The sequence below is a fragment of the Formica exsecta genome, unplaced genomic scaffold (assembly GCF_003651465.1).
Source record: "Formica exsecta isolate Colony F162 unplaced genomic scaffold, ASM365146v1 scaffold60, whole genome shotgun sequence".
NCBI lineage: Eukaryota > Metazoa > Arthropoda > Insecta > Hymenoptera > Formicidae > Formica > Formica exsecta.
In genome coordinates, this window is record NW_021853281.1 from 508,023 (window position 1) to 523,889 (window position 15,867).

Below are 15,867 nucleotides of genomic sequence, written 5' to 3' on the forward strand. Positions count from 1 at the left end.
ATTCAATATTCAGATTTTTGTTTTATCCTATCGTGAAAGTCAAATATCGAAACATTTGTTATTCTAAGTTTATTTTTACATCCAGTGTTCAATTTTTCGACATTTACATACTTTCTCTTTGTTTATCGACAATTCAAGTCTTTAAGAGGAAATGCATCCAATTGCAGATTAAAATGATCAGACGCGTTTATTCCGATGTCAGAAACACTTTGCCACGTGTCGATATGTATCGAACAACCTTTAAAACATCATATGCATGCGCCGGCAGCTGCTGCGGTTGATCGCATGTTCTACCATGGTCTGCCATAACTCGGAACCTTGACCTTTAGTCGCTCGTTATCTGCTGATATTTAAAGCTTCGAAACCGCGCGTTTGAGATATATCGTACGGCACGCGAAACAACCGGGTCGTTCGCAGAAACAGAATTCTGCGAATATTCCTTATAAGAATAGGAATTGATTATATTACATACAGTCACGTCAAACGAAATAATGAAAAGGTAATCACATATACATCCGGCAAAATTGATGTTTATTTTTCTTCGGTCAGTACACGATACTATCGCTGTTTTAAACCGTCTCAAATTAAATATTGCAATAAGAATATCATTCTTTTATCCATATATTGTCTATAAAATAATTATAATCTTTTGTATTGATAATATTTTTCATCGTTCTAATTTTAATTAGGCGGATATATATAAGAATTACGAAACACATGAATCTCCTGTGACAAAGCGCTTTAATTTACATTCAATAAGCTATAAGAAGATCGGAAATTATATTTCGAATATTTTTCTAAATAATGCTGATTTTTGTTTTCAGAAAACGGCCTTCTCTCCTTCGAAAATCCCAATTATCATCTGGATCCAGCTCGGCTGGACGATGCTTTGAACAGCAACGGAAATGGCAGCTCTCTGTATGATGAATTGTATCAGGAATTGGTCGGCAGCGGGGGCAGAGGCGGCGAGGTGACCGGTGGCGGGGGAGGGGGTGGCGGAACGAGGGTGCAGGCACGCCGAACCTACGCCACGTTGGACCTGGGCAGCATGGGGGTGGACGTCACCCAGGGCCCCCTCACGCAGGATTCCGTGACGGACGACGCTTCCGACAACACGGACAACCATAACCTAGGGTGAGTGCCGTTAGCTTTGTCACGTTCTTCCTCTCTCTCTTTCTCTCGTTGGCGGCCCGATAAATGGTTTTCCGATGCACGCTGATGGAAAGATATTGCCGTGCATAGAAATTGAGGACATGATAGGACGGGAATACGATAAAATATCGTCGTATCCACTGAATTTTTTAACGTGCATTATTACACATTTATTTCTTTTCTGCAACGCGAAATTAATTTTTTACAAATTATTTGAGATTTTCTTGAATCAAGAAAAACGGCAATTGATAAAAACGGAAAAATTATAGTGTTAATATAAAATAGAATATAAAATAGAATTAATACATTTTTAACATTTGAAAAAGGAAAACTACTTCAACTAAGATAAAAGGGAAAATATATATAATCACGATCATGAATCAGAAAGTAACCTTCTGTCGAGATTTCATCCTTCCTTTCCGACCAACTGAGACATCTCTTTGGAGTCTCTCTTTGGAGCGCGGGAAAATGTAATAAGCTTCGAGCAGCGAAATAGAAGCCGACCACCCTCTTTTTCCCTGGTAATATAAGATCCGGCTACCCAGCGGCCGTCGATAAAATTTTCGAGTCGGACCTCATCGGGATACCGCATAAAATTTCAATAAATCCAGGAGCGAGAAGGGAGAGCTGGAGAAAGAGAGATGGCTCGGTGGAACAAACGGTCGATGTTACAAGACAGTTCGAACTTATTCGCGACTGTTACACGAATTCGGTGCGACCCCACGCACAGTCGGAATTCACTTCTCTCTTCTTTTCTTTTCTGCATTTCCATTGGGATTCCGTTCCATTGTCCGACTTTGCTATCGAATTTCCGGAAATATTTTTTAGGATAATACGCGCAATCGCTCGATTCCCATCATGAAATCGGAGACGCGTTAAATTCGACGGAAAAAGATTGCAATCCCGCATAAAAAAAATTTTTATAGAACAATAATAATATTGTGAAAAAATTATGAAGCTACAAAGTAAAGAATGATACAAAGTCTAATTATCGTTTCTGTTTTATGTAATATACAATAACATGATTATTTCTGCTTGAAATTTAACAAGAGTATTTGTTATATATTATTTCAGAAAAAGTTTGAACGTAATTAATTTTTAATATTTCGACAAAGAAAAAAGAGCAATGTAAAGTTTTTATCTTTATTTTCATTGATTTTATGTCATTTTAAAAAATGTGTTCTTTTGATCCTTCATAACATTTAAAATTGTTGAACTTTTACCTCGTTTTCTTAATACTGAAAACAAGATTTTCCGAAAGGTCGAGACGATCGTGTCTTTCAGTTCCAATCTACTTTTAGTTAAGATTGAAATTAGATTTGTCGCTTCAGTCGACTTTTATAATCAGTTTTGAATGTCTCTTCTCGCTTATCTGACTTTCAATCAGCTTTACTTTGATAGAAATATCCCATCGAAAAATTTTAGAATAATTAGAATAGAACTAAAAAATTCATTAAAATTTTATCAATATTATAATGAATTATTATTGATTAGTTCCATATTTTTATCACATTTTTATATTTTATGAGAGTATGTTCCATTTTTTATCTTTATTATTAGTTGACTTAAATGGACATTTCATCGAGTCGATATTCAAAATTCTCTAACTAGGCAAAGCCTCTAACATAGCACGTCGCACCGATTTCCTTTATTTCGCAGAAAAATCAAGACGCATTAACGATTAGCCACAGCTTCGTGAGAGAGCTTCTGCCTTCGGTATAATAAACTCCTTTCTTCCCTTTAAACCCGAACTCTTTTGTCGACCCGGAAATCCGGGCGAGCATAAAAATGCAATTAAGGAAACGCCCGACGTCTGCCCGCCTCCGCATAGTGTCTTTTCTTCTGAAAGGTACCTTTTCCTCTCTGGATCTTCAATCTTCATCCTGTTTCATATTTCTCCCCGAGTTTACCCTCTCAGGCTTTTAGCGTGATACGTGATAATAAGAATGCAACGAGCGTTAGAAAAATATCGAAAGTCGGCTACGCGCATTTGGTTAAAAATATATAGATATAACTTTGATTTAAAATAAAACTTGAAAAGTTAAAATAGAATGTATCCTTCGGTGAATGGGATGCGCGGCGATATATTAGTGAAATAAAAGTAATATTAGATTTCTGTCCGCCATTATAGAGATGATATACGCGGAAAAGTTTATCCCATGAAATTCCAGAGGTGAACGCTCGATTCATTCGTGCTTTTTTCCCTCGTCCGTGTAGCTCTCTCTTGTTCGCTATGTTGTCGGCAAAATGACGAAGTAAGATAATGACGCCATCACAGCCAACGAGAATACGGCGTTGCTGATCGAATTTTATGGGCACGGCAGGGGGAACGAAAAGCAAATTTCACCGGCGACGAGCGACCCGGCGAAGGCTTTCATCGCGGTACCACGTTAACTTGATTTACGTGATGTGCTCCTAACGTACGCAACGTTACGTCGTTAGATACTCGACACACCGGAATAGCTTCGTGCCTCCGGAACGCTATCGCGACTACGTCGATGTTTGCGACGAAATCGGTAATTTTATCCTGTTTGATGAATGAGCCGGTAGACAAATTGCGTTTAGGAGATGCGTATGCCCGCGCAGAGATTTTACGATCGTAAAGAAAGTGATTTTATTATCGCTCTGCAAGAAATACAAATTTCTCGCGACATATTACATAAGTTTTATACTGTGTACTCGTATGCTTGCACGGAATGGTCAGCTTTTCGCGTAATGTACCACAATTCGCGAACCACATTTAACGGATTGCACTATCAGCAATCACGGTGCAGTGAACCCTCGCGAAGCGCTCATTAAATACAGCCACATTAAACCGCGTCCGCCGATAAGCATTTCGGGCGTTGATAATTTCTAGAAAAAAATCTTGGCGCATACAATTCCACTTTGCACGGTTACCTTGTCATCTCCAAGAGGCGGAAGGAACGAAGGAAAGAGACGTGGAGGAGGTAAAAGGCATAGAAGCGCGAACTCGAAGACGACAGTCCAGGCACGAAACGTCCCGACATTTCCACCTCCGGCTGAATATTAGGCGATAAGCTAGCCTTTCGGAGAAGAGAGGGTGTCGAGAAAGGATCGACGGTTGAGTCACGATAGGGCAAAAGGTGCGAGGAAGGTGGCTCGGTGTGTACGTATACGTGTTTGTGTGTGCGTTTGGAGATTGAACTCAATCTAAACTTGTGACAAACTTTGCCCGAGCCTTGCGCTATCTCTCATACTTCTCTCGATTCGCCATCTACAACTTCCGACCTTGTTCGCGATAGAGTGGAGGTGACATCTCGAGACCAAACGAGTTACATCCGCGTCAAAGAGCGCGATGGAAACTCGCCGCCTATGTAGGAATAGAAAAAAAAGCACATTCTTTTGAAACGACATCTTTGCTTCGAACTTTCATTCAGGAGATTATTATATAAAGAGAGTGTAAAAAGATTTTTACGAATAATTAGATGACATTACACTGCGCGCTGTGAGAAACAGAACAGTTATTGTTTCGAATAATTCGTGAAGTAGATGGAATTATATCTTCAACATTTACGTAAAATCTGAGGAAATAATCCAAATGTGCTTCCTCTTTTCTCTCTCTAATTTTTAAATAGAACAGAATCATGTGCACATATTTAATATACTGTTAATTTATGTCAAGTACCTGGTTATTGCATAACAAAGTCCAGTCTGACTTCGTAGGAAAATAGAAATACGGCGTAAAAACATTTTACACGCCGTGTAAATAAATAACCGCGCTCGGAAAATTATATACGCGAGAAAATCGTTTAACATCAGAAAAAAATACGGAATTTATGGAAGCGTCATAGCGTTTTAATAGCGTGCCAGAGCTCTTCATGAATCCGCCAGACCGGTCTGCAAAGAGCAAAGGAATATTAACGAGGAAATGCATTTTCTTTGTTAAATAAAAAGCAGTTGGTCGCGCACAAAGAGTCGAATTAAAAAATTAGAGGTCTCCAAAGATGCGCCGCACTGCCGGCAATTAAAAGTTGCTTTAATTTCACACTGCTCTAAAAATTTAGTAAAACGCCGCGTGCATTTTTCTCTCTTTTTTTTTTTTTTGAACGAGTCCGCCTCTCGCCGGACGTATCCTCATGAAATTCAAAACGGAGTCGTAGCTCCGAGTAAATCGCGTTTCATCGTGAGGCACCATCGATGAAAAGTGGAAATTTCCGCGCGAAAAAGGAAGCGCTGATAACGCGCGAAACGAGGTTATCGGGCTGAATGTGTGTGTATGGGACTGAATTATGTCACGACTTCCACGATTTTGCATCGCTAGTTTTCACCGTGATAGCAAAAGTTATGCTACACTATGGCGTCTAAGATAATTTTCTTTTATGCGCCATCGGTGTTATAAAGCGTTTATTAAACGTTTTCTTCGTAATTTAAAAGAAAAACTTTCTTTCAGCTACAATCAAACGCCGATAAATAAGATGAACGTAATAAGAAATATTCTAAAAATAATACGCATAAAAAAATAATACATCTCAAAAAATAGACATTTTATAGTCGTAAAGTTTCATAGCAAAAAGAATGATTCTTTTACGATAAGAGAGATATTTTTCACAGATTTTTTATTTAGTATATAAAACTATCTTATGATAAAGTGAAACATGACTAAGCTTTAGACGTATTCACATTATTTTTCGTCTAGCGAAAGAGTTGATCTGACTAGTGGTGACAGAAAGAGCGAGACAAACAAACTATAGATTAATGCGAATCGCATCAATCTTCATCGGTAGCTGACGGCTTATCTGCCTCACCAAACCACTATCACCATTCACCATCCATATTCACTTATGGACACTCTTCGTCCTTATATGCAATCTCTTTGATCTCGTCTTTAGATAATCATTCTATGAGCATACGAGAAAGGAGATAGAGAGATCGTCGAGAAAGATGAAGCACGTTGATGAAAAAAAACAAGTTTAATTGAAGAATAATATACGTCACACTAAATAGAAATTAATTTTTGTATTCTAAAAAAAAAATTTTCTTCTAAAATCTGATTTTTTTTTTTTTGTACTATATCAGTTTTCCGGTAAAATCGATTTAATAACGACTTAGCAACAATTTCAATTTCTGCTTTTATATTTACTATTGCCAGCTGTCGCATGAAAAAATCGAATAAATAAAATGGAAGAGTAAGGGCACAGATCGCGAAATAATAAAAATCACTCTTGCGCTATTTTCAGTCCCTCGATAAAAACTTGCTGCCAAACTTATATTTGCAATTCCTCGTAAATCAGCCCGCGCGCCGAATGCGCCCGTGGAAAATATAGCGCGACTTTCCGAAAAAAGATCCGTATTTTGAGAATGTTGAATAAAAGAAAAAAGAAACTATACGTGATAGAAATACTGTGTCGACGTCTGTCTCGCTCGTAAAAAGAAAATTTCGCATAACTCGTCGCGCGCGCGCGTTTTCGTTCCTCGCAAAATATACAGCTAGATAACTCGGATTCCGCCGGTTCCGGTCCATCGTGGGGACTCTCTTCATTTTTATTATCGCGCCATTATTGCGTACGATCCCAGCGAACGGCTGCGATACCGGGCGAGAGCTCGCGAACGACCCTCGCGGGCAGAATTCGTGCATAATCGCACCGACTGCACAAAGCGACGCCTCGTAACGGCGATATGTTGACCGGTATCTCGATAAAGTCCCCCGGGCTTAGCTTGATTCAGGAAGCATGAACCCATAAGGAATAGCGAGTTGGGCGTCATTCTGCGGCACACGCGAATTGCGGAGCACCCGGTATAGTATCGGAGCGCGAGGTACTCGAGGTGAAAGAGAAAGAGAGAGGGAAAGAGAATGTTGCAATAAGTTTCTTTTATCAGCTAACCGCCCATTTCTCATCGTTATGCCATTAGAGATCTTTTTTGCTTTTCTTTTTTACTTTTATTGAGAGTTAACGACGAATCGCGTTTTCAACGGGTCAGAGACCGCCTTGAGGTAGTTGTTTTTACAGAGAGTTTATGATGATTTAAAGTTTAGAGAAAAACGTCCGCTTGATTTAAACGGATTGTTGGTCCAAGAAAATGTCGAGTGAAATTAAAGAATTGTCGCGCGATCCGTGGTCAGGCTATGTCGCAATTCGCTGCGATAATATCCCAGAGGAATTTTGCAGGTAGAAAGGCATAAACCCATAAGAAACGACACGCCATTCCCGAAGGTTTCGGGGGGGAAAGAGACCTGCGAAGGCAGGGGGAGAAGAAGTGTGAGGAGAGGAGCGCGGTGAAATACCTCACACCTCGCAAGGATAGGTATCTTAACGATCGTGTCTGAGGCGGGGTACATTGGGCGTGAAATAAGGTGCCTTTGTTAGGGCAGCTTTTCTTTAGAAGAAAGCTCATCCCTTCCTTCCTATCTCCCTCTCTGTGTCTTTTGCCCTCTCTATTTCGGTCTCCTTCATCTTCTCTCTCTATCTCTCTTTCTCGCATTCATGTGTTCTGCACTCTCCTTGAGACTTCACCCTCCGTCGCCTTCTCTTCCGTTTCCATCACCCTTGCGATCGCAACCCTCCACGTGAGGTTCTTCCGAAGGAAAGTGCGTCTCTGACACCTCCTATGGTTTGGCACGCTCGTTTTTACAAAACTAGACAAACGGAAAAGGGGAATGTTTCTCCGCGGTTCTTGACATTCATGGTGATAACTCGTATGTTAAGAAAAACTTGATACGCTTACAAAATTATTGCGCGATATTAACAGCAGAAAATATCTTTATTCTGGATTAATTTAATTAAGTCAAATTATTATTGAACTCTTAAAATTGTATTCAATTTGCTGCTTTGTGATATACCGTAGGCGCCATAAAAATAAATAAATAAGAATTGCTTGAATATTCGACGTAAAAGCACCGATTCTCTTGCACGAGATCATATATATTCGTACCTGTCATTTCTCCTCCCTTTTATTCATCGCGCATGAATCCGCGACAATGAAAGTGGTACGAGTCGATAAATAGCCAGACCGAACGGCAGCGCGCGAGAGCACACCCGGAATAGAGGAGATAGCCGGATGTGTCGATAAACAGCAGCCGGAAATTTGTCGATGAATTTATGATGGAATGATGGCGGCTCTGAATTTGCGACGCTCGATATAACAGGCGGTCAAGAAAACCGTATATAAGGCATAGTAATACGCTGTGCAAGATTCACGTTGTAACGTTGTAAGATACGAGAATAAACGCCGCAGTTAAGATGTGTTACATTGGGTGTAAGGCAACGTGCCTGGAGTCTTGGCACTATCGCAGGGTAGTCTACTTTGTAACGTGTGTATGTTTGCGAACGGACGTTTACGAAGAGACACGCGAGCGAGCTTATGGCCGCGAGTACCTTCGCCATAATGTCGAACGCCGGCATATAAATAATGCACCGTCCTCGGTATGCCTGCATATTCACTGCAGCTGCATACATCGCTGAATTTATGTAGAGACTTCACGTCGCCTACGCTGGATCGTTGATAAAAATTTCAACATCGCTATTCGCGGCTGCAGATCGAACGATCATTAAGGATTTTCCGCGAGATGTTCTTCCGTTTCTGTTCGAAACACGATATATTTTCAGTTGCGATTGATTTTCATTGGATGCTGAAATAAAATTTGGAGTATATCTTTTTTGTATATAATTATACTTGTGGGTAAAATTCGATAGAAAAAGATTTTTTTAACCGTGTCGCGCGCGCGAGTAATAAAATTGATATCGTGGTTGCGGAATGTACGATGCAAATACAATTTTATTCGATTCAGGTGCGTCTGGTATTGAATACGTCTTCGGCAATATACCGTACGAATAGGAGCATTGTCGGAGACGTAATGCAGTCGCGGAGGCACCGAGAAAACGTAACTATTCACTGTGACATCGTGTCGCACGTGTATCGCTATAGGTGTAAAATCGATATGCATTTATATTTTATGTCGCAGCAACGACTTTCTAAGCTATGCGAAACATACGGTTGAAATTGCGGCTGAATATATTCTCAGGTTTTATATTCCACGCGTAGAGAAATTCGCGATTCGATTGATGAAACTGTATCAGGGAGGTATGCTCTGGTAGTTAGAGATATAGCGTTATATAATAATTTAAACTATTAGGACGCTATTATAGAGAATATTTACTTTAGAATCCTTATCACCGCGAAAAATATCTTTGGAAATAAGATTATGCGATCCGCTGCTCGAAAAAGGGAACGAACGCGATCGAAAAGTTTCGCCAACCCCTACGTTCCGATATTCGCTCCGGGGCCGATAGATAGGAGCGGATTAGGGGCGTTATCGGGAGTGTCGGGAAAATTCCTGTTCGACGCATCAGATTCGCCGAAATCTCCGAGGCAGGCGGCGGCGCAAATCCGATATTCTTCGGGCGCGTACATGGCGCGTACTCAAGAATGCAACACGGATCGGTATCGATCGGTGTAGACGCGAGAGAACCGCGCACGAAACACGTACAAAACCGCTTCCTCTTGCGCGCTACTGAAAATTTCAATCCGCGATTTCCATTCTAACGAGAGATCGACAGGCCGGCCCGCTGAGGGGTCTCCAATTTCATGCAAATCTGCCAGGGCATCGCCACGAGAGAATGAGAAAGAGAACCGAGCAGCTTCTCCGCCGCTGGCAACTGTAGCGCGACTATACTATGTACGATATACGAGGACTGGATGGAGGAGTTTGTTATTAAAATACCGCCGTCGAGAGGTCGAGGCCAACGATATGTTCCGTCGATGTTTCGTTTAACCAGGCTTGAGAAACGTCGAGTGATGCGAAATACATCGCTCTCCTCTATATAGAACAACACATGAACGTCACATTCTAGAAATTAATTCTAAAAATTATTAAAGTAATCAGGTTCTTTCTCTCTCTTTTTTAATACATTTTTCCAAATGGTTGTTGTAAAACATGTTTTCACAATTCTTAATGTCAAAACATAACGTATTTAACTTACAACGATATTTTCTATGCAGCTTTTATCGCATTTCCCGTTTCTTGGCGCGTATTTCTTGAAATGTGCTAATGCACACGACCAGCGCAAATTATTTTCCACCGTCGACTCGCATTATTTTCGTACCTTCGCATTCGGTACCAACGGTGAATGCTCTCTGTAATAGTTATGCGAAATAGGTGCAACACGGCGAAATCGCTTCCGGTAAAGTCTCATTATTCCAAGGAGGCGATAAATAGCGACCTGTTTTATGCAAATAGTCGGATGTAGGCACGGTACGGGCTGCACCGCGTCGCTCCGCAAACAGGAAGAGAAAGAGGGAGAGAAAGAGGAGGCAACTTCGTTATTAAAGTGCTTATATCGCGCTGTGATGTCGCGGGAAAGAAGTATCACGGACTCGCCTAACTCGTGAATAATAAACGGCGGAAACTAAAAGTCTGCCATCCGTCGCCCGACGATAACTGGCGCATTTCCGCTTGCCCGCGCGCGGGAATTAAATTAAACTGCAATTTTGTACGTTTCCGTTGCCTTAAATACATCTGGAAAATTTCTAAAATTTCAAACTTCTTTCATTATATTTTAACATAAGCCGCAAGATTGTTTATAGTCAGCGCAACGATAAGTAACAGAACAGTAGCAATATATATGTGTGAAAATAATTTAAGAAAAAAAGGATAAATAATATGTACATTTTTCGGCAAGATATGCAACTTTCGATATTGATTTAATAGTATAATATTATCAATGTTTTGTTTGTTTACAATTTATTCCACCTAATTCTTAGTCACATTTTTTACGTTGAAATTACGTCATATGTAGCTAATAAAACCGAACAAGGAAAATTCAAGAAAAAGGATAGGAACCGTTCGTAGGAAGGATGCAAGAAATGCGTTCCTCGAAGATATCGCGCGATAAGGGTTCGTTCAAAAATGGCTCGAGAATCGAATTTCTCCTTTTCGTCGATCAATTCTATTGCCACACGGTGGCCCTCCATCCTCTCTCCTCACACTCCCCTCGCGGTCTCCATGCGGATATTCATCGCCCGTTTTCGCTGCATTGCGCAGAACGCCGATAAATCGCATTATCCGGAAACGACCGCTGCCCTGGAACGGGCAGCTTATTTGGCTCCCGCTTAAATTCTCCGGTCTAAGCCATTTCCAGAGCTCGGCGAGGAAAGGCGTCAACGCCGAAAACCATCGCAACCCCCCGTTATCCTGAATACGATATTTGAGATGAAGCGAGGATAGAAACGGAAGCATTTTGATGTCTTTATTAAATTTTAATGACGTCGAGAATACCGTCGACACGGCTGCGCTCATCGTATTGCCTTGTAAAAGAAAATTTCGTTAAAAGAAAGTTTCGTTCGAGATAAGACATTTCGCAGAGTATCGCATCAAATATCTAATCTGATTAAAGGAGAACGAGCTGGATAAAATTTAATCTCGTAATTATTATTAAAATTTTCCGCTTCTCTGTTTATGTCTGTAATTATCGGAATTTACTGAAACGCTTCGTACTTTCAACCAAGACTGTACGTCGTACATCATAGATTTCCCGCTGTTTCCCTAATTCGAGCTCGTTCTCCAGCGAGCAGAAAATTACGATGCTCGTACACTCGATAAGCTGCCATTTGCGCGCCGAGGATAAAAGTCTGACATTTCTCGATTGGTCGCGCCATTCATCTCCCTTAGTCTCGGTGTAATGCGATAAGATCGACCATACTACGGGCTCGTAACTCGTCAATGGAACACACACCCACACATTACCTGTATCGATATAAAATCGTTCCTCCCCCTCTTCTCTGGCCTATTCGTTTGTTGAATTATTTCGCGTTATCACCGCAATACAGTAGAAAGGATCGGTTCCGATCGGACAAACGCGTCGGGCACAATTCGGTTGCCACTACTGCACCTTAATCGCAATTGCATTCATAGTTTCGATCGGATATATTCAATATAACAATACTCTGTATATTATATATTTATAATACATTAAATGATTGAAATGATGATGAACGATTAAAAAGACAAAATATATAATTAATGAAATTATATAATAGAAAATGTATATAAAAACAAATATTATTTAATATATATTTAATAATTTTATTAATTATTTTTGTGTCTTAAAAAAAAATGATGATGAATCTTTAATTACTCATCCATCATAGGAAGATTTGATGGATATTAATTCATATAATTTCAAAAAAAAATACGTAAGAGATTTAACTTTATATGAAACAGATGTCTTTAAGTATAAATACCTTACATTATGCCATTTAATTTTTATTTTCTCGTGTGAAAATTAAAGACAAAATTAGCGTTCGATTCGCGTAACCATCCAATGTAATCGATAGACTGTCATTTTAACGACGGCCAGTTGCCTCCGTGCGGATACGAGCCTAGAATGAGAATCCATCGGAAACTTCACGTTCATCTAGAGAGAGGGAAAAAAAGCGAATCGATCTGCTCTGGTTACACGTCGAAATCGTTTTCCGCGTACAATGAGAACATCCATCCAGCCGCAGCGCTTCTTCTAACATGCGACTATTTTGCTGGACACGTTATTTCGTTGACAAAACCTCGTGGTTCGTTCGCATTTCGCCAACGACACCGGATTGTATCCTCGTGTCGTCGGCCAGCAGCTAGATATCAACTGTCCCGCTTCGTCGACTCAATTAACAATAAATAATCGTTGGAAACGAAATACAAGTCTAAGTTTTCTTGTGGCATAAAGATATAATGCGAAGTGAAAATCACGTTCTCTCTCTCTCTCTCTCTCTCTCTCTCTCGTTATTATTTTTTTATGAAAATAGAATTATTGAAAGAATTTTTTAAATTCTGATAAATTCAAGGATACATCATAGCCGTAAAATACGCTAGTCTATAAAAAATAGATTTATTTATTTTATACCGATATATTCAAACCTATTTCATTCGTGCATTTTTAAAACCAGCGCGTTTTTATATACATACATAAATATAGGCTGATACACACACGCGCGCCTGCCAAGAGTCTCGGCTTCCATTTGACATTCTACGGGTCGTGGCGAATTTCATTTATATGCTAACTTGAAGCTGCGTGCACATTTCTACATTCCACCTTGCGACCTCGTCGAAACGTGCCCAATGCACAATGCACTCCCGGCTGTCATTGCACAACCAGGAACAGGAGAAAACGCAAAGAGGGTATCTTTCGCGAAACGCAGTCGAGTCGAAAATTTCTGTTTGTTATTAAGCAGTGTACAAATCTGACGATATAGTCCGCGCTCGAAATAAATTGATTGATTAATTTTATATGAAAATATAGAATTATTAAAATACAAACTCAACTATTTGGATGTATTTGGACTAAAAATTATTTGATAATTATGAAATAATATATAATAAGGCTAAAAATAAAAAAATTAGGTCGAGGCACTTTTGAATTATTTTTGCTATTAAAACGTCTTTTTGTATTTCTCTAAACGGATGCAGAGATGCAATTTTCAGTTCATAAACCCGATTCATATTTTATTTTCCTTTAATGTGTGAACAGCAAGATAAAAGTAGGAAAAAAATTGAAACTAAACACTTAATTAAACGACATTCGCTAACGAGGCGGGTCGAGCCAACATTCACTCGACATGATCCTCTTTATCTCTATCTTTCTTTTTCCTCTCTCTTTCTCTCTTTTCGCCATAAAGATGACTAGGGTGACGAATTTTTGCATTCAAGGGGCGCAACGTGATATGCGATATAATGACGTTCTGTCAACCGCGCTTAATCATCGTACAATGCTAATTACAACGCGATTAAGTTGGTCAACAAGCCGACTATGGCAGCAAGAAATTCAAGCCTGCACATGAGTCAACAATGATACTCTCGGAAATGTCACAGCTATATCAGTGGGGTATAATTAGATTCTCTTATCGACGAATATATATATTCTCTATTATTTTAATTGCACCTAATTTTTCGCGCAAGTAAAGAATAGATTTTATAAAACTTTTAAATTTCTTTTATAATTTATATATTTATGTTTTGTATGTAAAAACACGTAAAAGAAAATTTTGTTCAGATGCGCGACACATTTATTTAAATCATATAATCCTCAATAAGATTTTCTCTTGGCGAGAAGTCATCGGTCTTATGTATTATGCAGCAACGAGAAAGGAAAGACAAGCAGTTGTACAAAAGAAAATGGAGAGGACAGGCTGCGTTCGCCAGTGGTTTGTCATGCGCGACACGTATCGTGTCGCAAACTTTCCGTCCTTCTTCCACTAGCATTTCGCTGCGAATTTCGGCTTATCGTAAAGTACTTTTAGGAAGATGGCCGGCGAAAGAAGTTCTTCTTTTGAGATTCGTCTCTATGTCGATGTATCTTAAGTGGACGACAGATCGCGTAATCAACTCCGTCTAAATCTTTTCCTAAAAAGTAGATATAGAGGAGGCAATTGAGCAAATCTTAAAAATTTATCTTAAATTAATAAAAACTGATAAGAGGAGAATTCTCTTCATTATATAAAAAGAATATATAATATATGTAATACTTATATGTAATTCAATATGCAATATAATATATATTGCATGTTGAATTACATATAATGCATTAAATGTAATGAAAGACAATTGTGGGAGAGGGAGAGATAAATGTCACCGTAATATTCGTAATACGAATTTAATCGAAATCAATAAAAAAAAAATGTAAATCGAACAACTAACAAATACACGTACAAGCGAAAGGACCGAACTAAATGGGATGCAAAAAGCATGAAATTGTGATTCGAAAATTCAGCGCTTTGTCGTCGGCGAATCCCACGAGATAGCTAGCGTCTTTTCTAACCAAAGCGACAGGAGTAAATCGAGGAAATTTTGGTATTTCGTAGTCCCAGGTCGCCTCGCTTGCACGACTGACTTTGTGCATCGCGATGCGAAAATAGAGAAATCGAGTGACTGGCGATGGTCTCGCGAAACGCGTCGCGTGCATGCGGAAGGTAATAAGAGAAAATGGCAATAGCGTAGAACGCGGAGCAAACAAAACCAGGGAAAATGGCGTAAATAGATGTAGATAGAGAGAGAGGAGAGAGAGAGAGAGAGAGAGAGAGAGAGAGAAGGCAAGGTAAACACGTAACAAGCGCGAGAGTACGAGGGGAGACAAGATGATAGATCGACTCGGGCACCGAAATGCAAGGCAAGGAAGATTGTATTCGACTTCCGCGGGCAAATTCCGAGCGTAATTAAATGCAACTTGCGCGTGATATCGCTGAGAACACGGAACTTGTTCGAAAATCTAACGTCTGCGCACGAAACCGTTTCTCTCTGGCATTAGATATAGCTGTTGTGCTTTGTTTTATTCGACATCGGCAATACACGTACAATAATAACAACAACATACACACAATAACCACTGAGTAAATATTGTGTACAATTCCGTAGATAAATAAGGTAAAAGTACCGATTGCCGGACATGTCCCTATATCCGGACATTTACATGAAAATTTATCATTATTAATCTCAATACTCATAAATCGCTTCTAGTTTGCTATTAACAAATGGATTCAATATTTATTGCAAGTTTACCCTATGTTATTGGTTATTTCGTGAACCGGAAATTATGGTTCTAAGCACATAGCGACGGAAAATGAAAAGGAAACGGATACTCGCATGGCTCGCCGACGAAAGAAATATAGACCGAGAAATTCCAGACTTTCTGCGTTCATGAGATTACGTTGATCTGCGAACGAACACGAAGGGGCGAACAGGGAACGAAGTTGAGGGTGGTGTCGGAGGGAAGAGCG

The 15,867-nt window shown here is 39.7% G+C and overlaps 1 protein-coding gene across 7 annotated transcripts in view; it reads left to right on the forward strand.

Moving 5' to 3' along the window:
• The window catches only part of LOC115242500 (protein Fe65 homolog), a 169,091-nt gene that overhangs the window by 124,683 nt on the left and 28,541 nt on the right, over nt 1–15,867 (forward strand). For all 7 annotated transcript variants that reach the window (XM_029818823.1, XM_029818824.1, XM_029818825.1 and 4 more), the window contains one exon: nt 825–1,134. In XM_029818823.1, coding sequence (XP_029674683.1) covers nt 825–1,134 — 310 coding nt within the window. The remainder of the gene's footprint in view (nt 1–824; nt 1,135–15,867) is intronic.